Here is a 27,556-nt window from a genome sequence, read left to right as displayed (position 1 = left end):
AAGGGTGGTCAGCCTGTGGAGGCCAAGATGCTGAATATGTTTAAGAAAGAGAATATTTTTCTGATTTTAAAGGCAGTGAGGGATATGAGGAGCAAAAAGCAATATCATGGAAACTGAGGATCAGCCATGATCATATTAAATGGCACAACATTAAATTAGCTAGTACGGATGTAGAGTTTAACGTCTGTAACTGTTGAAACAAGGATCAGGAATTTATATGAATGGATGGATTTTCCAGAGCCATATTTCCATTCTGACAGTTCTCTTATCATAAAGAACTGTCTGTGTAAGGCAAACCACTACCTCATCACGACAGTGTGCTTCTGTATTCTGAAGTTAAATGATCCAGAATTATAAACAGCCACTTTATCAACTGCTGTCAAATGGTAAGTGTATAAGGCAAGTGTGAGGTTAGGGTAGCAGATGCGTAGGATGCAAGGTGGCCAGATAAGTGATGCAAGTTTACAGTAGTTTGCTGTGGGTGGGGGGGCAAATGGTCTCAGGACAGTACAGTTGGAGGTTTAAGTACAGTATAGGGTCAGTTGAATTCAACTCAGAAATTATACCATCTATTTAATTGTTAATTGTTCCTGAGTAACTATTAGTTTAATTTCATCAGAACCCTCCAAACGTTTGTATTTAAAATGGATACATTTGGAGGGCTCAAGCACAGAGGAATTGCCCAACAGAATCTTCAGTTTCCTAGGCAATTCCTTTGCTACAGTAGAGATTCTGCAGGTCCTCACACAGGCCATCAGAAAATCGGGGATAATATGACTTTGGAACTTGAGGACGTAACAACAAATGAAGAGGATGGAGGTGTCAGAATTTTAGTCTTAATACATGTTAGAAAGCAAATGCCTGAATAGTAAGGAGCTAATGAAATCAAATGCAATGATGCAAGACTTAGATAAGGGTTTGTGTACATGAAGTAAGGCAGTGCAAGTATTTATGTTTTTTTTGATATTCAAGTGAAATAAATTCTGGGCTGTCCATAACTGCTTTTCAAGAAATCTTGCAGCCAGTGATGGTAGTTAGATCCTTGAAAATATTGCAAAGTAATGTTAACATGCAATACTGAATCTGTACCAACAGGTGATTTCAAAGAGGGATCTAATATAGTTGAAGCAGCAACTTATGATGGAACATTGGGGAAATGTCAAGTTTATTGTGAGGGTGAAAAGATGACAGCCATTGTTGGAGGTGAGCTGAGTGCAGTAGGAAATTTGAGTGGAACCATGAGGCTGGTCACAGCAGCATTGGAAACTGGAAGAAGGTAGATTCACAGGATAGATGTCATTGGTGACTTTAATCCAGAAGTAAGTCAGAAGTCACACGTCAACAGGGTTTATTTCAAATCACAAGCTTTCAAAGCGTTGCTCCTTCGTCAAGTGAAGTAATCTAGGATGGTCTTGAGCTGTGAACCAAGCAGCAATTGAAAATTATTAGGAATGGGGTCATGAAAGTGTGATTGGTTAGACATAAAGAATTCATTTATCGAAGAGCAAAAGCATGTGAACTAGTGATGCGAAGTTAATCTAGTCCGGTCTGAAGCCTCTTCTCATTAAGATCCTGAGACCGGTGCTGAGCATTTGGACCTCACCCATTTGGACCTCATGCATCTGTTGTCAAATAATTGGTAGATAGTGATTGTTAATGTGTAACTAACCAAATGGTTCATCAACTTCACAACCTGTCCTCACCTGTGACTACTCACCGACTTTTAGCAGATGAACAGGGTAGATTCTCATTCAGGAACCAGGGAGCCTATAACTGGTGTAAGAGAAGCCATTTCATTTCAGAAATCACATGCATTAAAATCAAGTTGGATAACTTGTAGTTCAGATTTGAAGTTCAAAACTGCCATCATAGTATGTATCAAGTTGTCCAAAATATTTACCTAAAAGAATATGGAAGAACATTTTCATTTGTGTATGTGACTTATTAGTAGCAGCCTCTTAGACAAGTTTTTGCTGTTCATATAATTTTTACAGAGTCACTTGGACTGCGTAACAAAGTAATGCGAAAAATTGAGGAACTAAAAGCCAAAATGGAATCTGTGTGTGTTGAAGTACCAGATGAATTCCTCTGTCCAATATCACGGGAGATCATGACTAATCCAGTGATTGCTTCAGGTATTGAGAGCTCATGTAAAGGTCGACCCTACTATATCACATTATAAACCTCTGCATGTTCCCATTAACCCATTTAAATGAAATCACATGCATTCATAGCACTAACTCTACTCATCACGTGCTCTACCCATGCACTCTCATCCAGCCACACTGGACAGCAACAGTAAGACTGCTGCAACCTTTTCACTGCTTATCTGGGGAAGGGGGATTTAGGGTACACCTGTGTAGAACACCAGGGAAAGTGTGGGGAGAGAGATCAGTATCTGGAGTCTTGTTCAGGACTGTTCTTGGCAGCATTTCAGTAAGCCGAATTCACTTATAATCACTGAATAAAAGATGTGATCAGTGTTGGAAACACCCGAGGTTCCTCTGTCCATCCAAGCATGAATTTCAGCCCCTCAGTCTGCAAATTAAATTATATATATATAATCTAAAAGTCGAAGTCAAAGTTGAACCACTAACCACTATTCTGAATTGGATAGACAGACTACACTTTAAAACTGCTGAAGTTGCTATCTGGGATATTTACTTCAGCTTTCTCCTACATCAAACCAAAAATAGTTGTAACCTCCTTACAGAGTAAGATGGTAAAGTACTTTGGAATGTGTTTCAATGAGGAACCTCATTGTTGAAAAGTGAATACTATTTATGTTTGCTCTCACTGACTCAATTAACCAGTAGGGCTTTAGTATTTAGTTGTGAAACTGACACTTACTAAAAATATTTTCATTTGATAGATGGCTATTCTTATGAGAGAGAAGCAATTGAGAGCTGGATTAATACTAAAAAACGTACAAGTCCAATGACAAATAAGCCATTGGAAACATCTTTAATAACACCCAACAGAACCCTTAAAATGGCTATTGACCGTTGGAAAGAAGGCCAACAAGTATTACGAATGCCAGCAAACCAAGGAAGCAATTAAATCTTGGGTTAGTTTTGTATTTAAATGTTTCTTTCTCTTGATTTTCAATTGTAGTACTGTACTATTGAACTGTACCATACAATTTCAAAAAAGTTAAATTTAAGTTTTAAAGCATACAAAGTAGGTGGTAGCTATAATAATATTTGACAGCTTGTGTGGAAATAATATCCTGTAGTAAGAAAATTGTAAGCATAATTTAGATTTATATGCTATTTGATGTAGAAAAACAGTTTTTACATCAATCTCTGATTTGGGAGGTTCCTGAGAACATGCAAAGCCCAAGTTTGGTTTGTCTGGAAAGTGTGTGTTTATGAAAATCAGTTGACAACCAAAGACCATTCATAACCCATAAATATTCGAATATACTTTTATTTTTGGATATGTTCTAAGAAAGAGATTTAATCAAACATTAGGAATTACACAATCTGTTTGACAGTACTTTACCAGAAATTTTTCCTCTGTTAGGTAATACAATATGCTATAAGGAATAAATTATTAGCAGTTTAGTTTAAGGAAATAAATAAAGTTAGTATTGGGAAACTGGTAATAGTGTGATTATTTTACACATTTAATTAGTGCAACATATTGTTGATTTAGCTGAGTACTTCATGAAGTTTTTCAAGACTACATAAAATCATAGAAGTGAAGTTTGACCAACAGCTGGATGTTTTAAAAAAAATGCAGTGTGATTCTTCACTGAATCTATATCTTCCTTTTAACATTTAAGTTAAAAAATGTATATGTTCTGCATATAAGATTTTAAAAAATTACAGCAAAAGCACTTGGCAATTTTATAATTTGTATTTAAAGTGCGATTATACATTGTGTTAAACGCAATATTACAAGAATCAGTGCAAAAGCCAGCTAAGTTAAAGCTTACCTTTTTATAACCAACATGTACGGGGCCAAAACATTAAATGTTTTGGCGAATTTAGATATAGTTCTTAGGGCTAAGGGTTATATGAAGAAAGTGAAAACAGGGTACTGAGATAGATGATCATTGAATAGTAAGGCAGGCTCAAAAGACTGCTAATTATCTTACAGATGAATACAAATTAAACAAAGATAAATGACTATGGCTTACCAGTACACAGTCTAGTTTATACATTAGATTCTATAAAAGATTGCTTTGGTTTTAATGGAGTATTATTACTTGAATGTGTATCTCTTGCAATCAGAGATTGTGACTTAGAACTCTGTAGAACCATCAAGGATGGATTCGGTTCTTTCAAGTTTGTGGTGGAATGCATTCCGTTGTGAAGATTTCCAGCAGAACCTAGAGTTGGAAGTTTTTTATGATCATCATAGGCACTAACAGTTTTAGGAAACTGTGGTTCACAGTGAACATTCTGACCAGCAGGAATTGTAGCATTTGTAACAACTCCTTCTATTGATTGATCATTCCACATTCGAATCGGTTGACTGGTGGACTGATGCTGCTGGGATCTAACTGTTTTATCAATTATTCCCATAAATGGTGTAGTCCTTGGTCTGCATTCAGCTCCACTCAGGTTGGACTTCTCCATATTACATTCCAGGCTGTTTCTGAGGTGAATATCTGAAGTTTGCCCACTGTCAGAGGCTAGACTGCTTATAGAACCAGAAACAACTGAAGACTTCACTTGTACTTCTTCACCTACATTTTTGGATAAATCCATAGTCACTTGGGGCTGAACAAGTAGACTTTCTGATGGTATTGGCACGTTTGTATGTTCATTCTGCTGCAGCTGCACAGACTGAGCTGAAGCCATCCTGTCTCCAGAAGTCCCAGACAATATTCTGCTATTGACTGCATACTCTAGTTGTTGAGTATTTCTATTTCTGGGCAAGGGGCCTGGAGGAAACTGTGGTGGAGTTTTATTACTGTGTTGAGAACTTGTAATTCTTCCTCCAGTTTGTAATGAAATCATATGCTGGTTTGTTTTCACAATTTGAGCTTGTCTGGGAGGCTGAGTAATGAGACCTTGCTGTGTAAGTGGTTCCTGAAAGAATCTATGTTTAGATTTATTCTGTGGAGAGACAGCCCGTGGATTCTGTTGAGAACTTGCATCGTCTTGAAGTCCTTTTTTAAACACAACTGGACTTGTAGAATGCTGAAGCTTTGATGATGTAGGTTGAATTTGATTAAGTGGTCCAACACTAACCTCATCAACTTCATCAATGCCAAACAATGAGCTGTCAATGTGTTGGTGTAGTAATTCCTCTTCATTATCAGATTCAGTATTTTGCTGACACTGCTGTTTCTGTTGTTGTGCTCTATTGAGTTGTTTACATTCCTCTTCTATCCGAGCCAGGAGTCTCTTAATCTCTCTGTTGTTAGGACAAAGCTTAGCAGCCTCTTGTAGATCTGAAAGAGCTGCAGAAAATTGCCTAGAGAAAGGAAATATTCAGTATGTAGTGAATTCCATTTCAACATTTTTCAGCGCATCCCCCATATATTCTTTTGTATGATTGATTGTGTCGCAGGAGATGCAAAGACTACTCTAGGAAGCATGTATGGCACTTCTCACCTGCTGCTCCTTTTTGCCCTTCCTCTTGCATAGTAAGCTTCATATGATTTTGGCTTTAATTCCAATGCCTTAGAAGCAAATTCCTCTGCCATTCCAAAGTCCTGGAGTAAAAAAGGCAAAAGTGGATATACTGAATGTGAAATCTTGCCCAAATTGGAAATTTCTGAAAGAAAAAATGACCTAGTGTGGAAAAGACAGGACAAATACAACAGAATGCTGGAGAAACCCAGCAAATCTGGCAGCATCCAAAGAGAGGAAAAGAAACAGTACTTCTCTCGCTGCTCTGTGTCTGCACCATTTGGTTTTTTATTCAAGCATGGATAATCTGTTTTATGAATAATGACTTGCACTTCAGAGAGCTTATTCAAAGGAACAACTAAACTTTACAGCATGAAGACCTAAAGTTGACTGGGAAAAAGCAAGTAAAGATTTTCTAATTCTAACAAGAAGTTGGAATGAGATGGAAGTAGAGACACATTACAAAGTCTAAAGGGGTATTAGAACAAGCAATTTCTGAAATGTGAACAGTGGGTTTCTAGTCCCATTGAGCAAGTACTGGATATGGTTTTGCAAAATGAACTGGGCAAGTGGAACATAACAACTTCAGTGTGGGTGTAATTACGAGAATTAGTCAAATACTTGATTAAAGTAATGGTTGACAAAATTAGTAGGATATGGTTGGGGCACAGAGTAAAAAATGACACTCCAATGTAAGATAGAGCTAGGGTTGATTAACAGAAGAGAGAAAAGTGAAATTCTGAAGAAAACAGTTAATTCAGTGAAAATTGTTCAATTAGCAGCAAGACCATAACAACATACACACCACACACAAGTGCCATTTTTTTGGGTCCAGAAGACTGTTTTAAAAACACAGATTCAATAAGGTGGCTGCATAATTATAGGATCCCCTCGAAACAACTAGTTAAGACTTCAGTTGTATAGTAAACAGCTGAGGCCGAAGAAGGGACAGTGAAAGACATTAAGTATTAAAAACAAACTGACATAATGGCAACAGTTGAAGCCAGAGGATTAAAATAGATATGGATTCAGAAAAAAAACCATTATTTTTCTTTCAGGGATATTGCAAAAGCAAATTAAGTTGCATATATGTAGGAGGGAACAAGCCTTAAGAACCATTCTGATATAATCTTACTCTATGGCCACACCAGAGACCATCATTCAAAATCAGCATCAGGAGCAGGGGGGTGGTGGTGGCACAGCAGTTAGCACTGCTGCCTCACAGCGCCAGAGACCCAGGTTGAATTCCCACCTCAGGCAACTATCTGTGTGGAGTTTGCACATTCTCCCTATGTCTGCGTGGGTTTCCTCCCACAGTCCAAATATGTGCAGGTTAGGTAAATGTAGGGGAATGGGTGGGTTGCTCTTTGGAGGGTCGGTGTGGACTTGTTGGGCCGAAGGGCCTGTTTCCACACTGTACGTAACCTAATCTAAATTTTCTTCTCGGCAGTAGGGAAGAACTAAGTGCAAACAAATGAGGGTAGATCCATGAAAAGGTATGATATTAGCAATGCATTTCTCTAGCATTTTTAAGTTATAAACTCTGAGAGAAAGTAAATCTCCCTCTTTTTCCTTACAGGACTTGTAAAGTGGCTACCTGTATAAAGAGAAGAAAATGCAGAAACACATCTAAACAGGTGCTTAGGAAAAAAGCATAGCAAATAGGCTGCAAGAACCTTAACAAGCAGTACACTGGACAAACAGGCAGAAAACTAGCCACAAAAAGACATGACTCACTATCACTAGTATCCTTACATAAAGAGGAGGAAGGACACCAGTTCGAATGGGACAACACAGGGAGATGCATGAGAATTCCTAGAAGCATGGCATTTGGAATTCTATCAACAATTTGGACACCATCTACCACCCTCTAAGAAAAAGAACAGGAAATGACATCACCAACCCAAGGAAACCTAAACACATAAATAGAAAGCAGGACATACATCAGCACTTCACTCGAGGCTCACTGATAATGTTACCGAGTGATAAAATGTCTGAAAACAAACCCCTCTAGCTCAGCAAGCAAATTCATCCAGAGCAAAACAAAATAATTAAAATCCTAAGAATTGCAAATGTGCTAAACCAAAAACCATAAGGCTATGTTATGAAGGAAAGCCCAGTGACTTGGACTTGCAAACTGAAAAACTTTAAGAGTAGAACAAGTGAACACAAATTCAAGCTAATAAAAAGCAAATTTCAGGATTGTTAGAAAAATTATTTATATCCAGATTAACAAAGAGAATAGATTTTCAAAAACAGTTAAAATTCTGGAAACCTAAAATAATTTTGAGAACTGAGGTTCTTTTTGGAGGGTAGCTAGGAATGTGCTAAATAATTACAGATTAGGCAGACAAGCTCTCTTATAAAATGGGTAGCACAAATTTGGTTATCCAAAATCTGTAGTTTAGTATATACTATATGCTTTACTTGCACAGTTATGCTGAATTATAAAGAAATCAAAAGTTGGAAAACCAGATTTCCATACAAATTGATGTCACTAGTGTCTAATAAACGGATTTCTAGTTCTAAAATAAGCATTCAGGATTCTTACAGCAACAGTGGTTCTGGTTTTGCACCAAAACAGATGACAGAAAAACCTTGGTGGTTCGGATAACCATTTCCAAACTCTAAATATTTGAGTTTTCTATAAATTCTGACAGAATCTAAAAAAAATTCCTCCTCTTGGAATATCGAAGCAAAGAAGAAACAGCCACTTAATTTCCACAGTGCTATGATTTTTTCAGAAAGTATAAAATTCTCCTGAAGCATAAGCAAAGTTAAGGCAGGGTAATTCTGATAGATGTATAAATACTATAGTGATGCATTTTATAAGATGGCTGTAAATGAAAAGAAGAGTGCAACTGAAGAAAGTGATTCCAGTGAAGACAAGCATTTGAGAGCTAAACAGAGGATTCAACAAATCCAACCTTGAAGGACTACATATATTTGAACCCAGTGAATCTGTAGGTTTTAAGCTGTTAAGATTACATGCATTATCATACAGTAGTTATGGCAAATTGAGAGAATCCAGCTGCATTGAAGAATAATGTAAATTATATTTGTATAATTTTGCATCAATGAAACCTCTGACTCGACCTTTTTGTCAATAATTAAAAGTAAACTCTTTGCCCTCAAAAATGCATGTTAATCTCATTTTGTTTGTTATTGTAACTATCCCATCTAAAACATTAAATGAGAGAAACCCATGCTGGGCGTGCATAGTCCTCAAACTCTTCCTTCGTGTTAGCTGGTCAGAACCAGCTTCTTGACCTTGCAACCTCATGTTGTCTTGCTCAATCCCATTTTATCAATTAACAAAATCCATCATTTCATTTAATCACTTGGCACCAATCCTTTACCTAGAAAAGGTGAAAAGGTAATTTGTTACGGCCCTATTTCAAAATCCTAATCATGGAGCTTTCAGTCCTGTTTTTTTTAAAAATATATTTTTATCAGAATACAATTCAAAACAATACCAAAAAAAAGCACAAGTAGAAGGAAACCAACCCACCCTCATGTACAAATGTATAAGCATATATAGAAAAACACAGAATAAAAAATAACACAACCTGACTATTTAGTTAACTTAGTAAATAATAACCAACAACAAACTAATAAATAGTAATAACTCAAGCCCAGCCAAACAAAACACTCATATGTTCACAGTTCCTCCTCTCTGGACATTGGACTCATGAAACACAATTGTTACGGCTATATAAAAGCCCTTGTTAGTGTGACAGATATTCCAAACTCTGTCCACGTATTCAAAAAAGGGGTTGCCATGTCTTAGAAAGTTCTCAGTTTTGTGGTGTACCATATTTGTAAGAAAGTCCAAGGGAATATATGCTCCATTACAATCTTCTGCCAACCCAATAGGCCTGGGGTTTTTTCGGATATCCAACCGAGCAAGATATTCTTTCTTGCACAGAAGGTGAGAATATTGAAAGGTTTTTTTCTTATGCGTGCCTGCAGGGAGTTCAGTGGGCAGGCCCAGAAGGAGCAAGATAGGGTTCTTCTCCACCCTTACACCCAAAATCCTCAACATTGCACCTGCCACAGCACTCCAATATGCAAGACCAGAGTGCCCGTACAGACCTTGCACTTGGGACATGCTGAAGATACCCCAGCTTTAAATTTTGACAAATGGCCTGAGTGGACCCTGTGGAGAATCTTAAACTGTAAAGCATGGGTCCTATTGCAAATTGATATCTTCCTTGCATTCTCCCAAATATCCTCCCCATTGCCTGAGGCTTTAAGCATTACAAACCTCCCGTGTGTCTCTTTAGTACATTCTAACAACTTAAGTGGGTGATTCTTCCTAACCAATATAGCCAGTCCCTTACTTCTGGTATTAAATGATAAAAAATAAACTCAGTTAAAGCCATTCTGCTGTAATTTAAGATGCTCCTTGTCATCCAAATGTGTCTCCTGTAACAAAGCAATATCCACCTCCTTTCTAAGACTCAACAGTACCTTCTTCCTCTTAATTGGTGAGTGACTTCCCTTGATATTTCAGGTACACCACTTAATCAAGTAATTAGCCATAACATTTAAAATTTCAGAAAAAAGGAACCCGAACCACAAACCACTGAGCCTTAATGTCACATGATCCACAAACCAACATTTAAAGCACCAACAGTGCTGAATAGGAGAACTCACCCCCTGCCCAGAGGGGGCAACTAACTATCCCACTTTACCATCACTTTCCACCCCGACCTCAAATTCACCTGGACCGTCTCAGACTCCTCCCTCCCCTTCCGAGACCTTTCCATTTCCATCTCGAGTGACCGAATTGACACAGACATTTATTATAAACCAACCGACTCCCACAGCTACCTAGACTACACCTCCTCCCACCCTGCCCCCTGTAAAAACGCCATCCCATATTCCCAATTCCTTCGTCTCCGCCGCATCTGCTCCTAGGAGGGCCAGTTCCAAAACCGTACCACCCAGATGGCCTCCTTCTTCAAGGACCGCAATTTCCCCCCAGACGTAGTCGACGAAGCCCTCCACCGCATCTCTTCCACTTCCCGCTCCTCCGCCCTTGAGCCCCGCCCCTCCAACCGCCACCAGGACAGAACCCCACTGGTCCTCACCTACCACCCTACCAACCTCCACGTCCAACGTATCATCCGCCGTCATTTCCGCTACCTCCAAACGGACCCCACCACCAGGGACATATTTCCCTCCCCTCCCCTATCAGCGTTCCGAAAAGACCACTCCCTCCGTGACTCCCTTGTCAGGTCCACACCCCCCACCAACCCAACCTCCACTCCCGGCACCTTCCCCTGCAACCGCAAGAAATGCAAAACTTGCGCCCACACCTCCCCTCTTACCTCCCTCCAAGGCCCCAAGGGACACTTCCGTATCCGCCACAAGTTCACCTGCACCTCCACACACATCATCTATTACATCCGCTGCCCCCGATGTGGCCTCCTCTATATTGGGCCGCCTACTTGCGGAACGTTTCAGAGAACACCTCTGGGACACCCGGACCAACCACCCCATAGCCCAACACTTCAACTCCTCCACTAAGGACATGCAGGTCCTTGGACTCCTCCATCGCCAGACCATGGCAACACGACGGTTGGAGGCATCTTCCACCTGGGAACCCTCCAACCACAAGGGATGAACTCAGATTTCTCCAGTTTCCTCATTTCCCCTCCCCCCACCTTATCTCACTCAAATCCCCCTTCCTAACCTGCATTCTTCTTCGTGACCTCTCCGCCCCCACCCCACTCCAGCCTATCACCCTCACCTTGACCTCCTTCCACCTCTCGCATTTCCAACGCCCCTCCCCCAAGTCCCTCCTCCCTACCTTTTATCTTAGCCTGCTGGACACACTTTCCTCATTCCTGAAGAAGGGCTCATGCCCAAAACGTCGATTCTCCTGTTCCTTGGATGCTGCCTGACCTGCTGCGCTTTTCCAGCAACACATTTTCAACTAACTATCCCAGCCACCTTCACTTCTCCTAGCTAGAGCCACACTGCAAATGCAAGCAGAAAAGAGTAAAAACACCATTGAATACCAGTATGAATAAAGAAACATTTTTTTTAAAAAAAGGGAATAAATACCCATCCTTTGGTATATCCTAACTTAGAAATTGAAAATGAACATCTCAATCATCGCCAATCATAGTTTAAATGAAAGTATTATCAACAGAAAAAAAATAGAAAAATTAAGTTCCAACTGGACTTCCTACGTTTCTTTTACAAATCGATAAAGACATACCCAAACAACACTTTTTATACATGTCAAAGAGACATATGGATCCACCTAAGGTGTACCGAAGCACCGCCGGACACCTCAGGGAGTACTGAATCCCAAGCTCTCTCAGTCTTCTCTTGACACCGTCATAAGATTTTCGTTTCTGTATCACCACCGCTGAGAAGTCCTGAAAGAACATGATCTTAGAGCCCTCGTAAATTAGGGCCTTCGGATCCTTCCCCTGGACTCTGGAAGCCTCCATGACACGTCTTATCCCGGTAATGATGGAACCTCACCGGGAGGACAAACACATGGACCCAGACCCAATCTCCATGCTGCGAGCCGGTGAGACCTCTCCATCTTCAATCCTCTCATACCAGCTCCAAGTCAAGGAATTTCAGCAGCCAATCCTCAACAAAGTTCGCAGGCCGCTCACCTTCCTTACCCTCAGGCAGACAGATGATCCAAATGTTTTTTTCTCTTGCCCCTGTTCTCAAGATCATCCACTTGGTCATGCAAATTACAGACCTGCAACTCCAAGGCTTGGATCCTATCCTTGGATGAACTGGCATCAGGTTCCACCACTGTCACCCTGTGCTCCACCTCATCAGTCCTCTTCTCCAGGTCTCCCAGCTGCTGCTCATGCTCTGCAGCATGACAGAGATTAGAGCCAGCTTCTCTTCAATCTGTTACCCCAGAATCTCTCGAGATTTTGCCAGCATGTTCACCAGGGCCTAGAAAGTAATTGACTCAGAGGATCCTGCAGGCTGAGCTGCAGACCCAGCCTCGGATGCTCCACCTCCCTTCTTTAGCATTTCTGGACGGCAGGAACTCCAGGTAAGTTAACTTTTAGAAGTTTCTTCGGACTCCACGATCTTTCCAGAGTCCCAAGATATCGCGATGGCCTGGGTTGGGCGGGTGAAAGGTTCGTCCCGCTTGTGCTGTGATGCGGAGCTTTACAGTGCGATCTTCTTAGATCGTTGTCATCTTGGACTCCCCCACCCCACCCCCCCCAGCCCCGTTTGCCACAACATTTCTACAGGAACTGATTTACTAAACCATATTGTCATTACTATCTGTGAACTCATCCTCAATAAAACGATTACTTCTCCCTCACAGTAAACTTTACCCTGGCTCAACAGATGCACATTTTGACAGCCATCTCGTACATCTGAAAGGATCAATAAAGACATGAAGTTTTGATTTTTTTTTAAAATTCGAATCCCTACAGTGTAGAAACAGGCCCTTCAGTCCAACAAGTCCATACCAACCCAATGAAGAATAACCCACCCAGACCTATTCCTCTACCTTATCATCCTTTTTTTTTCGCCTGACGAATGCCCCTAACTACACATCTTTGGACTGTGGGAGGAAACCAGAGCACCCAGAGGAAATCCGCACATACACGAGGAGAATGTGCAAATTCCACAGAGACAGTCTCCCGAGGCTAGAATCGAACTCGGGTCCCTGGTGCTGTGAGGCAGCAGTGCTAATCACTGAGCCAACGTGTCAGTTCTCAACCACAAGAATTGCTCACCACTGGATGGCAGAAATAACCAGAGTTCACTTTATAACCTTCACTTTAACAACAAATTTGAGGAACTCAAGATTTTATTTGTCGCAAAACCCAATACCATCCAATAAGCTAGAATTACTGAGAACTACTAATACTTACCCTAATGCATGAAATTGCATGACATCCACCTCTTGTTCCAATGATCACCTAATTTTCTCTTCTGGCTCATTAGCCAACACTTAAATTGGTTCTGTCTAACTGCTACCGCCCTTTCATTTAAGTATGTTGTCTTCACCCCTTCCAAAATTATTCTTGACCACACTGTCCTTGGAAACAATCATTCCAACTCAAAACTGCCTTTTCTTTCCTTTCCCAAGTCCTTAAATGCGTAATTTTCTTTGAATCAGGTCTCTGGTAAATTACCTTTTATCAAAGATAAACTTTGTCCCTGTCCTTGATCGGTCTGCAGCTTTTGACCCTTTACATCAACCTCCCCCACTGTTTCTTACCATGATCCAGATGGATGGAATTAATGTCACCTGGCTCCACCCTTATGTAATCATAGCAAAAGAATTATAGTACTGGCTTTTCTTCCTGCTGCCATACTGTAATCTCTGGTGCTCCTTATGGATCTTTCTTTCGCCCTCCTAATCTCATCTACACGCTGTCCTTCAGTGACATCTAGCTGTAATAGACCTCTTTTCTGTTCATTTTTGAGAAGGCAAACCATATTAGAAACTGGACAGACAGCTGAAATACTAGAGGAGTTCTGCAAATTGGAAAAAAAAAAATCGTGAGGCAAGACAATGTTACTCTTAAAGCAGTGAGAGACATACTTCCAGACAGTGGCATTGACAGTTAAGAAAATTCTGCCTGACAACAGCTCTTTGATTAATTAGGCAGTTTGTTACAAAGCTGAAGTGTAAGGGCAGCAAGAGACACCACAGCCTGCAAATTGAACACCTCTCTCCTCTCTTTCTCTCCACGTATGGGAAAAGTAAAACCTGGAAAGCTCCAAAGAACAGAAATTCTAACAAGACTTATGTTGGATAAATGTGCTGGATCATGATCAAAGTGAAGAATGACCATTGCTTTACAGACAGCAACATGTCATCAAGAAATCAAGAGGAACTCTGTGAAACAATCACACCCATTCTTGAAATCTAGATTATTGATTTTTGGCATTCAGTCTATTTTTTCTAATTATATCATGTGTCAAACAATTTCTTTCATTTTTTTTTAAACTGTAAATAAGTGTGCGCCGGTATGGAGGGTTTAAAGTTCAAGTTGCCCTGCAGTAAATTAGAAATTCTATCTTTTCTGTCATTTGTTAATTGTCTGGTATAATAATTGCAGTTATTTTCTGTTAATGATGAAAACTGGCATGGATTGCATTTGTCCTGCACAGTAGTCAGGCATGAATATTGGGAAGGTTAGTGCAGGTTTTATTTTCCTGTCAACCCAGAGTTGCTGATCCACATTGCTCTCAATCAAGTAATGCTTTGATTTTTGAATTCTTATTCATTACCCCCCTCCCAATACCTGCATGATCTGACCCTTCCCTAAATCTGTAATCTCCTCCGTCCCGCAATTCTCCAAGGTACTGGAGTTCCTCCCACATCTCTATACCTCACCTTCCTCTTTCTAAGGAATTCCTTGAAACCTATCTCATCAATCAAACCATGGTTATTTGATCTAATAGCTCCTCATGCGTTTGTCATATTTTGTGCTGTTTACTTTGTGAAGCTCATTGTGATATTTCATTATGTTAAGGAGGCTATATAAAATACAAGTTATCTTAACTTCTTTTGCATGTATATGAAATATACACAAATTTGGAAATTCCTATTAGCTGCATCAACTGGGCTTTTTCTACCATCTATCGGTTACCTTGAAAAAAATTAGTGCATTCATTTCTTTAAACCAAGTAATGTGTATAAGCTAAACACTACAATTTGTTTTATCATCAATAGTTAAAGCATTTCATCACAGTTTTTGACATGATTGGGACATCTCTTATGAAAAATCATACCACTGTATTTAGCAACCTCAAAGCTAGATTGGATTCCAAGTACTTCGTATTTTTACCTCTCAATCAAAAGGGTAAATGTGCCAATGATATTACTTTAGCTAACTCTAAGACTGCATAATTTTAAGAACTCTTCATCAGGACAAATACAAATTTTAAAAAAAGCAAGTTAACAGAGATAATATGATGTAGCACCTACTAACAAAAGATTTTCAATAAGTCAAGTTTTGAACAAATAAACTAGAAGCCTAATGAAATTAAAATAGAAGAGCTTACATTAGTTTTCCTCCGACATCGGGATAGGTTTAAGTATAGAGAAACCCTCAGATCTCTGAAAGATAGAATTTCGTCTCCAAAGCCATCACGTGGAAATTTTCTTAAGGCATACTGATATCTCTGGGCTGCTTCTTTCATTTTTCCTTTCTGCAGGTGGTGAAAGCAACACCATATTAGACTTTATCTTTAATATTAAATAATAACTCAGCCTACGAAGACATCTTTATTAAAGCTAATTTATTCTATTAAGACAAAGGATCCAAAGGATCTAAGGAAAAAAAAAACAATAAAAGCCAAAATATCTTATGTCTACAATGGCCTGACACACTGATATAATGCGAATGTACTATATGAAGGATACTGTTAGCTCAGAGAAATAGAACTTCTGAATTAGGTCCTCTTCAGTTCTAGATTCCATCACATCTTGATAAAGATTGACCACATCAGAGTTTAGAAAGAGAAGAATTATCAGCCTAACTACTAATCTATAATTATAGTAGTTCTGCAGATAATTTTAATGAAATCTATTTCAAAAACCTTGTACAGAGTGACTGGAGATCTAGATGAATATCAAATGTAAGAAGATTAGTTTTTAGTTTGCAAGGCAATATAATCAGTTAAGAGTGAAGAAGGCATATGAACCATGGAAAATAAAGAATATTAGTGGAGAAGAATATATGGAATAATTAACAAGACATAATATTAGAAAAGAAATCATTTCATTTAAAACTTTTTGCATTCTCCATAGTTGATCTATCAATCTGTTCGCTATATTTTATGTGCAGTTAATTTGGTCACATCCCTTGTCATTTTGCTAAACTTTGCTTTTCTCCCCCCCACCCCCCAATCCAGCACCTTTATCTTTGATACTTCATTACGCTCTGCCACCATATGTCCAGCATTTTTAAAAGGTCCAGATTGGAATTGGTTCTAATTCGTCTATGATACTCCATAATAACAGTTACAAAGCACACCATGTACAGGTGCTGTAATTCTCAGGACATACCAAAGAATCAATATTGGACAGAAAACTAATGTAGTAATCAATAATCATGATTGTCCCAAAGTACAGCATAGAGACAGCAAACACCTTCACTCTTCTGCTTTGAGTTAAGTTAGCAAACTAAGAAAAGATGTATCATAGAGATATACAGCACAGAAACAGACCCTTTGGTCCAACTCATCCATGCCAACCAGATATCCCAACCTAATCTAGTCCCACTTTTTTTTTTAAGATTCCCTAGAGTGTGGAAACAGGCCCTTTGGCCCAACCAGTCCACACCGACTCTCTGAAGAGCAACCCAGCCAGACCCATTTCCCTCTGACTAATGCACCTAACACTATGGGCAACATAGCATGGCCACCTTTGGATTGTGGGAGGACACCGGAGCACCTGGACACGGGGAGACTGTGCAAACTCCACACAGACAGTCACCTGAGGCTGGGATCGAACCTGGGACCCTGGTGCTGTGAGGCTGCAGTGCTAAGCAGTGTGCCACACTTGCCAGCACCTGGCCCATATCCCTCCAAACCCATCCTATTCGTATACCTATCCAGATGACTTTTAAATGTTGCAATTGTACCAGCCACCACACTTCCTCTGGCAGCCCATTCCATACACGTACCACCCTGTGCAAAAAAAAGTTGCCCCTTAATCTCTTTTATATCTTTCCCCTCTTCCCATAAACCTATGCCCTCTAGTTCTGGACTCTCCATGCCCCTCATGATTTTATAAACGTCTATAAGGCCACCCCTCAGCCTCCGACACTCCAAGGAAAACAGCCTTAGCCTCCTCAACCTCTCCCTATAGCTCAAATGCTCCAACCCAGGCAAAACATCCTTGTAAATCTTTTCTGAACCCTTTCAAATTTCACAACATCCTTCCAATAGAAAGGAGACCAGAATTGCACGCAACATTCCAAAAGTGGCCTAACCAACATACTGTGCAGCCGCAACATGACCTCCCAACTCCTGTACTCAATACTCTGACCAATAAAGAAAACACACCAAACATCTTCTTCACTATCCTATCTACCTGTGACTCTACTTTCAAGGAGCCATGAACCTGCACTCCAAGGTCTCTTTGTTCAGCAACACTCCCTAGGACCTTACCACCAAATCCTGCTAAGATTTGCTTTCCCTCACTGTAACACCTCACACTTGTCTAAATTAAACTCCATCTTCCACTCCTCAGTCAATTGGCCCATCTGATCAAGATCCCGTTACATGAAGATAATCTGAGGTTACCTTCTTCGCTGTCTACTACACCTCCACTTTTGGTGTCAACTGCAAACTTACTGACGATATCTCCTATGTTCACATCCAAATCATTGATATAAATGATGAAAAGTAGTGGACCCAGCACTTCCTCCTCGGTATTATGGACATTTTTCAAGATGTCACCATCTATTTCCCTACATTCTATACCTTCCATGTCCTTTTCCACAGTAAATACGGATGCAAAATAGTCGTTTAGTAACTCCTGTAGCTCCACACAAAGGCCTTTGAGAGGATCGATTCGCTTCCTAGTTACCCTTTTGTCCTTAGTATATTTGTAAAAACCCTTTGGATTCTCCTTAAACCTAATTGCCAAAGCTCTCTCATGTCCCCTTTTTGCCCTCCTGATTTCCTTAAGTATACTCCTACTGTCTTTATACTTTTCTAAGGATTCTAACCTGTCTATACCTGACATGTGCTTCCTTCTTTTTCTTAACCAAATCCTCAATTTCTTTGGTTATCCAGCATTCCCTACACCTATCAGTCTTTCCTTTCACTCTAACAGGAATATACTGTCTCTGGACTCTTGTTGCCTCATTTCTGAAGGCTTCCCATTTTCCAACCATCCCTTTACCTGTGAATACCTGCCCCCAGTCAGCTTTTCAAAGTTCTTGCCTAATGCCATCAAAATATGTCTTCCTCCAAGTTAGAACTTCAACTTTTAGATCTGGTCTATCCTTTTCTATCACTATTTTAAAACTAATAGCTGGCCCCAAAGTGCTCACCCACTGACACCTTAGTCACCTGCCCTGCCTTATTTCCCAAAAGTAGGTCATGTTTTGCACCTTCCCTAGTAGGTAAATCCATATACTGAATCAGAAAATGTTCTTGTACACACTTAAATTTCTCTCCATCTAAATTCCTAACACTATGACAGTACCTGCCTTGGAAAGTTACAACCCCCTACCGTAACCACCTTATTATTCTGACAGATAACTGAAATCTCCTTACAAATTTGTTTTGTTTCTCAATTTCTCGCTGACTATTAGGGGGTCTATAATACAATCCCAATAAGGTGATCATCCCTTTCTTATTTCTCAGTTCCACCCAAATAACTTCCCTGGATGTATATCCAGGAATATCCTCCCTACAACTGTAATGCTATCCTATATCAAAAACGCCACTTCGCCTCCTCTCTCGCCTCCCTTTCTGTCCTTCCTGTAACATTTCATCCTGGAATATTAAGCTGCCAGTCCTGTCCATCCCTGAGCCATGTTTCTGTATTTGCTATGATATCCCAATCCCTGAGTTCATCTGCCTTCCCTGTTAGGCCTCTTAAATAAAACTGCATTTATTTCGATTCATCATTCCAACCTTGTTCTCTGCTTTGTCCCTGCCTGCCCTGACTGTTTGACTCACTTCTGTTCTCAACTGTACCAGTCTCAGATTGATTTCTTTCCTCACCATCTCCCTGGGTCCCACCGACACCTTCCCCCTAACACACACACACACCCCTCATACTACTTTAAATCCTCCCAAGCAGCTCTAGCAAATTTCCTTGCCAGTGTATTAGTCCCCTTCCAATTCAGGTGCAATCTGTCCTTCTTGTACAGGTTACTTCTACCCCAGAATAAATATCAATGATCCAAAAATGTGAATCCTTCTCCCATACATCAACTCCTCAGCCACGCATTCATCTGCTCTGTCCTCCTATTGCTACCCTCACTAGCTCGTAGTACCAGGAATAATCCAGATATTACTACCCTTGAGGGCCTTCTTTTTAATTAACTACTTAACTTTCTACATTCTGCCTTCAGAATCTAATCCTTTTCCCTTACTATGTCGTTGGTTTCAATGTGTACAATGACCTTCTGCTGGTCCCTCTCTGAGACATCCTTGAGCCTGCCACCAGGGAGGCAACACACCATTCTGATTTTTTTGCTGCTGGCCACAGAAACATCTGTCTGTGCCTCTGACTAGAGAGCCCCTTAACACAATTGATCGCCTGGAACCCAATGTACCCCTCATTACATTATAGCCTGTGTCGACATCAGAAACGTGGCTGTTCGTGCTACGTTCCCCTAAATGTCCATCTCTCCCTATATTTACTAAAACAGCATACTTGTTTGAAATGGGGATAGCCACAGAAGACTCCTGCACTACCTGCCTCCCTCTCCTACTTTTCCTGGAGGTAACCCATCTATGTGACTGTATCTGCAGCTTTTCACCTTTCCTATAACTGCCATCCATCACACCCCCTTGCTCTTGTAAATTCCTCATTGCCTGTAACTGTCACTCCAACCAATCCATTCAATCTGATAGGATTCACAACCAACGGCATTTGTTGCAGATGTAATCCCCAGTAACACGTAAACTCTCCCTAAACGTGTAGACTGACATTATTTTCTTCTTGCAAGTATAGACTTTGTAGCTCCCACCAAGACTGGAAATAGTAAAGAGAAATTTGGTGATTGTCTGGTGAACCTTTGGCAGATAATGCCCCCAAGTACTGAAAATGCAATTAAAAATTTTCAAATATATCTATTCACGAGCAACATTTGTGTGAGCCAACCTAGCTTGAAATTTTCCAAAACAAAATCTTCCATGGTTTAAGCCATAACAAGTTTGGCAATAATCAGTAGTCAGTGATGGAAGATAGCTCTGTTCCCACTTCTAATCAGATGGATTTTTAGGACAGGTTGATAAGGTGCACATGGTCATAAATTTCACCCCCCCCCCCTCCTGTAGATCGCATTTGCAAGCTGGAACATGCAAATACCAGTATTTTCTGGGTTCTCTCCAGGGTCAGTATCATCAAACCAGATCAATACCCGATTTTAAGAGTTCTATGAGATGAGGTCAGCTGATGTCAATGTGACACAGACTTGAACATGGAGTTAGAAGAGAATTTAGGATTAAGTGATAATATCTGACATTTGTTGTAGCAGGCAACAAGACGTAGGAAAAGTAGGCAATTTAGCCCATTGAGCCTGTTTCCCCCATTTAATAAGATAATGGCTGAAAAGTTAACCCTCAACTCATTTACATGCCATACACCCAGAACTCTTGATACCGTTATTGATTAAAAATCTGCCCATCTCAGCCTTAAATATACTTAACAACCCAGCCACAGCAGCCTTCTATGGTAAAGAATTCCACAGATTCAGTACCCGCTGACAGAAAAAGTTCCTCCTCACACGTCTTAAATGTGCAACCCCTTACTCTGAGATTATACCCTTTGGTCCTTGACTTCCCCCCATTAGGGGAAAGACTCTCTCTATATCTATCCTGTTTCACAAAGTCTCCTCTCATCCTTCTAAACACCTGTGAGTACAAGCCTAATCTATTCAACCTCCCTCGTAAGAAAATGTATTCATTGCCAAAATCAGCACGTGACCATTAGGTGAACTGCCAGGCCAATATATCTGTCATTAGATAAAGGGTCCAAAACTGTTCAAAGTATTCTATATGTGGTCTGACCAATGCCTTATACAGTCTTCTCTTTCCTATTTTCATACCGTATACAACACAAAATGGTAATGATAATAATATATTAGGATTGATTTTCAATTTACATTTAAGCCTAGACTTTTGATTGTAGTGAAAATATGTATAGATGACAGCAATACTTGGGATGGTATTTAGTTACTCCACATTGAACATGATGATTAAAGGTTTCATTTATTAAAACTGGATGAATATTGGACATGAGCAATACTTACTTCCATACCAGTATTATGCACAGGGTGCCAACAGAACAATAATACAAGTTAAATACAGCTTCCCCAGACCTCCCCCCCACCCACCCCCGCCCAAATGTATGTGTTTAAACTCTGTTCTTTAATTTAAAAAAAAATCACAAACATTGTGGGAATTGCAATTTTTAAAAAGACCATCATTGTGGATTCCAAGAACCTTAACTGGAGGTCCACGCAGATAGTTCAGACCACAACAATGGGAGAGAATACCATATAAATTAGAAAACAGTTAAGGAATGCAAGACTCTATTTACAGGTTTCTACTGTATACAAAAGAGGGAAAGACACCAAGGTATACCATAGTTCTGAGGCCCTGCGAGAAAATGGATTTGACTATTAAGACACTACATCATAAATGAACAGCAGATTGTGAAATGTATTTATAGTTTAAAGATGTGTGCATTTTCTAAGTAATATGATATTTCAATAGATGATCAGAATATACCTTATAAAGCAGATTTCCCTCTTCCATCAGTTTCTGTAGTAAAATGATCAAGATGTCTGGTTTGGATGTGGCCATTGCCCAAGCTGCATTACCTGGATGAGTAATGATATTGCTTTATTTTGAAAAAGGACACGGGCATATGCTTACATCAAGTTGTATAAAGTTTTAAGACATTTTCTTTGACAGAAGAGAAAATTCTGTTTAAAACCAATCACTGAACAGTCATAAGCCTTTGCAACACATTAATGGAAGTTGCAATAGAAGCTTTTTAAAATTCAAATGTATAATTAAATAAAGCTATCCTACTGAAAAATGCGTGAGCAATATGGCACAGATAGGCATTTCTGAAGCCATGAGGTGACCAGAATGATATGTTGCCTCTGGTGCCAAGGATGTCTCTGAGCATGCACATATTCTGAAGGGGGAGGTTGAGCAATTCGAGATCATTGCCCATATTGATACTTATGACATAGGTAGTAAGAGTAGGAAGGTCCTGCAAAGGGAATTTAGGGAGTTAAGTAGGAAGTTGAAAAAATGACGTCTTGAGTTGTAATCTGCAGATCACTCCCTGTGCCAGAAATAGCAATACAGATGAATGTGTGACTGAAGAACTGGTGTAGGAAATATGGATCTTTAGAATTTTTGCAGCACAGGTGGGACCTGTACAAGAAGGTTTGCTAGTGGTACTTGGGAGATTTTAATCTAATGTGGCAGGGAGTAGGAAACAGAGCAGTAGATCAGCATGTGAAGTGATCAAGGAGTAGGTCGACATTAAGTCAAGCAGTTCAATAGAAAGAACAAGCAGGCAAGGTTAACAAACTTGTCAGGACTGGTGGTCTGTCGTGTATTTATAAAATCATAGAGATGGACAGCACAGAAACAAGTCCTTTGGTCCAACTTGTCCATGCTGACCAGATATCCTAAAATAATCTAGTCCCATTTGCCAGCTCATGACCCATATCCCTCTAAACGCTTCCTATAGGGTTTACTAAACCCATCCAGCTGCCTTTTAGATGTTGTTATTTTCCCAGCCTCCACCACTTCCTCTGATCGCTCATTCCATACACGTACCACCCTCTGCATGAAAAAGTTGCCCCTGAGATCCCTTTTAAATCTTTCCCTTCTCACCCTAAACCTTTCTTTAATGCAAGTATAAGAGGTAAAGCAGTTGAGTTTATACTTGGATTACTACATGGGACTACAATGTGGTAACCATTACAGAAACTTGTTTGAGAGAAGGACAGGACTGTCAGCTCAACATTCCAGGGTTTGGATGTTTTAGGCAAGATGGAGAGGAATGCAAAAGCTGATTAATGAGAATGTCACAGCTGTACTGAGGGGGAACATTTTGAAGGGTTCATGAGTGATGCCATATGGGTAGAAATGAAGAACAAGAAAAGATGGTATCACTATATTAGGGTTAGATGAACAAAATGTAAGCAGATCAGGGAAAATGTAAAACAATAGGATTGTTGCAGTGGGTGATATTACCTTCCCTATACCGACTGGGACTCCCTTAGTGCAAGGGGCTTAGATGGGATAGAATTTGTTAGGTGTACCCAGAAGAGTTTCTTGACACAATATAAAGGTAGTGCAACGAGGGAAGGGTCGTACTTGACCTTGAAGTGGGGACTGAACCTGGTCAGGTGACCAAAGTTTCAATGGGGGAGCACATTAGGAAGAGTGATCATAATTCAGTAAGTTTTAAAATAACTATGGATAAAGATAAAACTGATCCTGGGTGAAAGTGGTAAATTTGGGGGAAACTAGTTACAACAATATTAGACAGGAACTGGAAAAATTAGAATGGGGGCAGCTGTTTGAGGATAAATCCACCTGATATGAGGGAATCTTTTAAAGGCCAGTTGATCAGAGTTCAGGAACAGTATGTCCCTGTGAGAATGAAAGTTAAGAATGACTATATTCAGGAACATAGAACAGTACAGCGAAGAAACTGTCCCTTTGGCCCACCATGTTTGTGCCGAACATGACACCTGTTCTAGACTAACCTCATCAACCAGCATATTGTCTGCATCTTGGATAACAGATGCTGAAAATTTAGTTAAAAAGAAAAAGAAAGGTTCAGGTAACTGAAATCAGAGTCCCTGAGGAATATAAATGAAGGAAGCAGAAAGGGCTAGAAGAAGCCATTACATGTCCTTGACAAGTAGGGTTAAGGAGAATCCCAATACATTTCATACATAAATTAAGATTAAGGGAGTAACTTGGGAAAGGATAGATCCACTAAAGGACAATGGAGGAATTTGCATATGGAGCCGGGGAAGTGGGTGAGGTCCTTAATGAGTATTTAGCATCAGTACTCACAAAACAAAATTGTTGTTCCTCAGTTTAAGGGCAACAGGGATAATCCAGGAAATTATAGGCCAGTGAGTTTTATATTAATGGTAGGGAAATTATTGAAGATTCCTAAAGACGGGATTTGCCGACATTTGGAGAAGATTCACTGATTTATTGTTGTCACATGTATGAAGATATAATGAAAAGTGTTACTTTGCATGCTATACAAGTAGATCCTACCATACAAAGTGCATCAGGGTAGCAGGACAGAGAGCAAAATACAGTGTTATAGCCGTGAGAAGGCACAGAGACAGAGAGCAACATTAACATTTCACAATTATGTTCAAATGTCTGATAACAGCAAGCAAGAAGCTGGTCTTAAATCTGTTTGTAGGTGTTCTTAAACTTTTATATCGCCTGCCTGGCAGAAGAGAGTAGAAGAGAGTACAACCAGAGTGGGAGGAGTCTTTGATTATGCTTTGGTAAAAACAATGACTGCAGATGCTGAAAACCAAATACTGGATTAGTGGTGCTGGAAGAGCACAGCAGTTCAGGCAGCATCCAACGAGCAGTGAAATCGACGTTTCGGGCAAAAGCCCTTCATCAGGAATAAAGGCAGTGAGCCTGAAGCATGGAGAGATAAGCTAGAGGAGGGTGGGGGTGGGGAGAGAGTAGCATAGAGTACAATGGGTGAGTGGGGGAGGAGATGAAGGTAATAGGTCAAGGAGGAGAGGGTGGAGTGGATAGGTGGAAAAGAGGATAGGCAGGTCGGACAAGTCAAGGAGACAGTAACTGAGCTGGAAGTTTGAAACTAGGATGAGGTGGGGGAAGGGGAAATGAGGAAGCTGTTGAAGTCCACATTGATGCCCTGGGGTTGAAGTGTTCCGAGGCGGAAGATGAGGCGTTCTTCCTCCAGGCGTCTGGTGGTGAGGGAGCGGCGGTGAAGGAGGCCCAGGACCTCCACGTCCTCAGCAGAGTGGGAGGGGGAGTTGAAATGTTGGGCCACGGGGCGGTTTGGTTGATTGGTGCGGGTGTCTCGGAGATGTTCCCTAAAGCGCTCTGCTAGGAGGCGCCCAGTCTCCTCAATGTAGAGAAGACCACATCGGGAGCAACGGATACAATAAATGATATCGGTGGATGTGCAGGTGAAACTTTGATGGATGTGGAAGGCTCCTTTAGGGCCTTGGATAGAGGTGAGGGAGGAGGTATGGGCACAGGTTTTACAGTTCCTGCGGTGGCAGGGGAAAGTGCCAGAATGGGAGGGTGGGTCGTAGGGGGGTGTGGACCTGACCAGGTAGTCATGGAGGGAACGGTCTTTGCGGAAGGCAGAAAGGGGTGGGGAGGGAAATATATCCCTGGTGGTGGGGTCTTTTTGGAGGTGGTGGAAATATCGGTGGATGATTTGGTTGATGCGAAGGTTTGTAGGGTGGAAGGTGAGCACCAGGGGCGTTCTGTCCTTGTTACGGTTGGAGGGGTGGGGTCTGAGGGCGGAGGTGCGGGATGTGGACGAGATGCATTGGAGGGCATCTTTAACCACGTGGGAAGGGAAATTGCAGTCTCTAAAGAAGGAGGCCATCTGGTGTGTCCTATGGTGGAACTGGTCCTCCTGGGAGCAGATACGGCAGAGGCAGAGAAATTGGGAATACGGGATGGCATTTTTGCAAGAGATAGGGTGGGAAGAGGTGTAATCCAGGTAGCTATGGGAGTCAGTGGGTTTGTAAAAAATGTTTGATTATGCTTTGCCCAGGCACCGGGAAGTGTAGATGGAGTTAATGAATGGAAGGCTGGCTTACGTGATGAATTGGACTGCGTTCATGACACTGTAGTTTCTTGCAGTCTTGGGAAGAGCAGTTGCTATATCACACTGTGATGCATCCAAATAGGATGCTTTCTATGGTAAATCTGTAATAAAAACCGAGTGCGCTTGTGGATGTTACAATGTGGAATAGTCCAGTACAGCTTCATTGGGGTGGGGGTGGGGGGGTTATTTCGTCTCTCAAAGTTGATTGAGCTTTTTGACGAAGTTACGAATCTGTTTGACAGTAAAGAAATGTATGCTCTCTGCATGGATGTTACTAAAGCTTTTGACAAGATCCCTCATGACAAATTAAGCATAGGATCCATGGTAAGTTGACAAAATTGGGTTCGTCATAGGAGGCATAAAGTTTTCCTGACTGGAGATCTGTGACCAGTGAATAGTCAGGATAGAAATGTCAAATACTAGGGGTCCGCAAGGATCAGTGCTGGGACCTCTGTTCGTTTTATTTATATATTAACTTAGATGAAAATATAGATAGTCTGATTCATAATTATGCAAATAACATGACATTGATGGTGCTGTGGATAGTGAGAAGGTTATCAAAGGATACAGCAAGATATAGTTGAGTTGGAACGTTGGGTAAGGAAATGTCAAATGAAATTTAATCTGGATAAGTGTGGGGTGATGCATTTTGGGAGGTTCAATGCAAGAGAAAAGTATACAGTATTGTGAAGTTGGGTACAACATTTGTGGATTGGAAGACTGAACTTAAAGTTATAATTTAAAAGTTTGTAAAATGACGGGGAGGGGGGGCAAGAGTCCGTGGTCCTTTTAAAACATGATTTTTTTTTCCTGTACTTAGCGATTTGCGAATGAGCATCTGTGGGCAGCAGCTTGCCAGTTGCAGGTGCTCAGATTGAAACATTTGTATCAAAAGGCTATACTGTTAGTAGGCAAAGCAGTATTTTTACCGAGACAACAGATCTTTAAATTTCGCCAATTAATTTAAACCAGGCACTTGGAGACAAAGGAGCAATTAAATTTAAATCTGATAGTTTTGACAACCTAGAACCAATCTGATTATAAAGAAATTAATAGGTCGTCAAGGGTATAAAAAAGGGCATTTGAAAATCAGGGAGAGCAAACTGCTTTCTAAAGAGATTAGCTCTTTCAGCTCTCCAACTATCATCTGACTAAAGGTACAGCAGCACTCTTAGTTAATGTTCCTGACACCAGAACTTGACAGAGAGATGGATTCCTGATGCAGGAATTCGAAGGAGGCAGCATTCCTGAAAGAAGATCAACAGAGAAGACACAGAAAGATCTGGAAGACACAACCTGGCTATAGCTTTGACAGACAAAATTCTACTGTTTTGTTACATAAGTGGGACTTGTATTTATTAGAACAGCATAACACTAGAATTTTGTTTTATTTGGCAATAGCTAACAGCTGGAGAGGAAC

The 27,556-nt window shown here is 40.5% G+C and overlaps 2 protein-coding genes across 5 annotated transcripts in view; one reads left to right on the top strand and one right to left on the bottom strand.

The window, feature by feature from the left end:
• The window catches only part of wdsub1 (WD repeat, sterile alpha motif and U-box domain containing 1), a 61,217-nt gene extending 52,489 nt beyond the window's left edge, over positions 1-8,728 (top strand). For both annotated transcript variants that reach the window (XM_072579414.1, XM_072579413.1), the window contains 3 exons: positions 1,995-2,135; positions 2,873-3,067; positions 7,168-8,728. In XM_072579414.1, the coding sequence (XP_072435515.1) occupies positions 1,995-2,135; positions 2,873-3,060 (329 nt within the window). In that variant the 3' untranslated portion in view covers positions 3,061-3,067; positions 7,168-8,728. The remainder of the gene's footprint in view (positions 1-1,994; positions 2,136-2,872; positions 3,068-7,167) is intronic.
• LOC140482253 (protein TANC1-like) overlaps positions 3,408-27,556 on the bottom strand; it is a 245,970-nt gene continuing 221,821 nt past the window's right edge. For 2 of the 3 annotated variants that reach the window (XM_072579411.1, XM_072579409.1), the window contains 4 exons: positions 22,038-22,129; positions 15,618-15,764; positions 5,571-5,671; positions 3,408-5,430 (listed from right to left, as the gene is read on the bottom strand). In XM_072579411.1, the coding sequence (XP_072435512.1) occupies positions 4,161-5,430; positions 5,571-5,671; positions 15,618-15,764; positions 22,038-22,129 (1,610 nt within the window). In that variant the 3' untranslated portion in view covers positions 3,408-4,160. The remainder of the gene's footprint in view (positions 5,431-5,570; positions 5,672-15,617; positions 15,765-22,037; positions 22,130-27,556) is intronic. The other variant, XM_072579410.1, reaches the window with a different exon arrangement.

The sequence above is a fragment of the Chiloscyllium punctatum genome, chromosome 10 (genome assembly GCF_047496795.1).
Source record: "Chiloscyllium punctatum isolate Juve2018m chromosome 10, sChiPun1.3, whole genome shotgun sequence".
NCBI classification, from domain to species: domain Eukaryota; kingdom Metazoa; phylum Chordata; class Chondrichthyes; order Orectolobiformes; family Hemiscylliidae; genus Chiloscyllium; species Chiloscyllium punctatum.
This window is presented reverse-complemented; position numbering and strand designations above follow the sequence as displayed.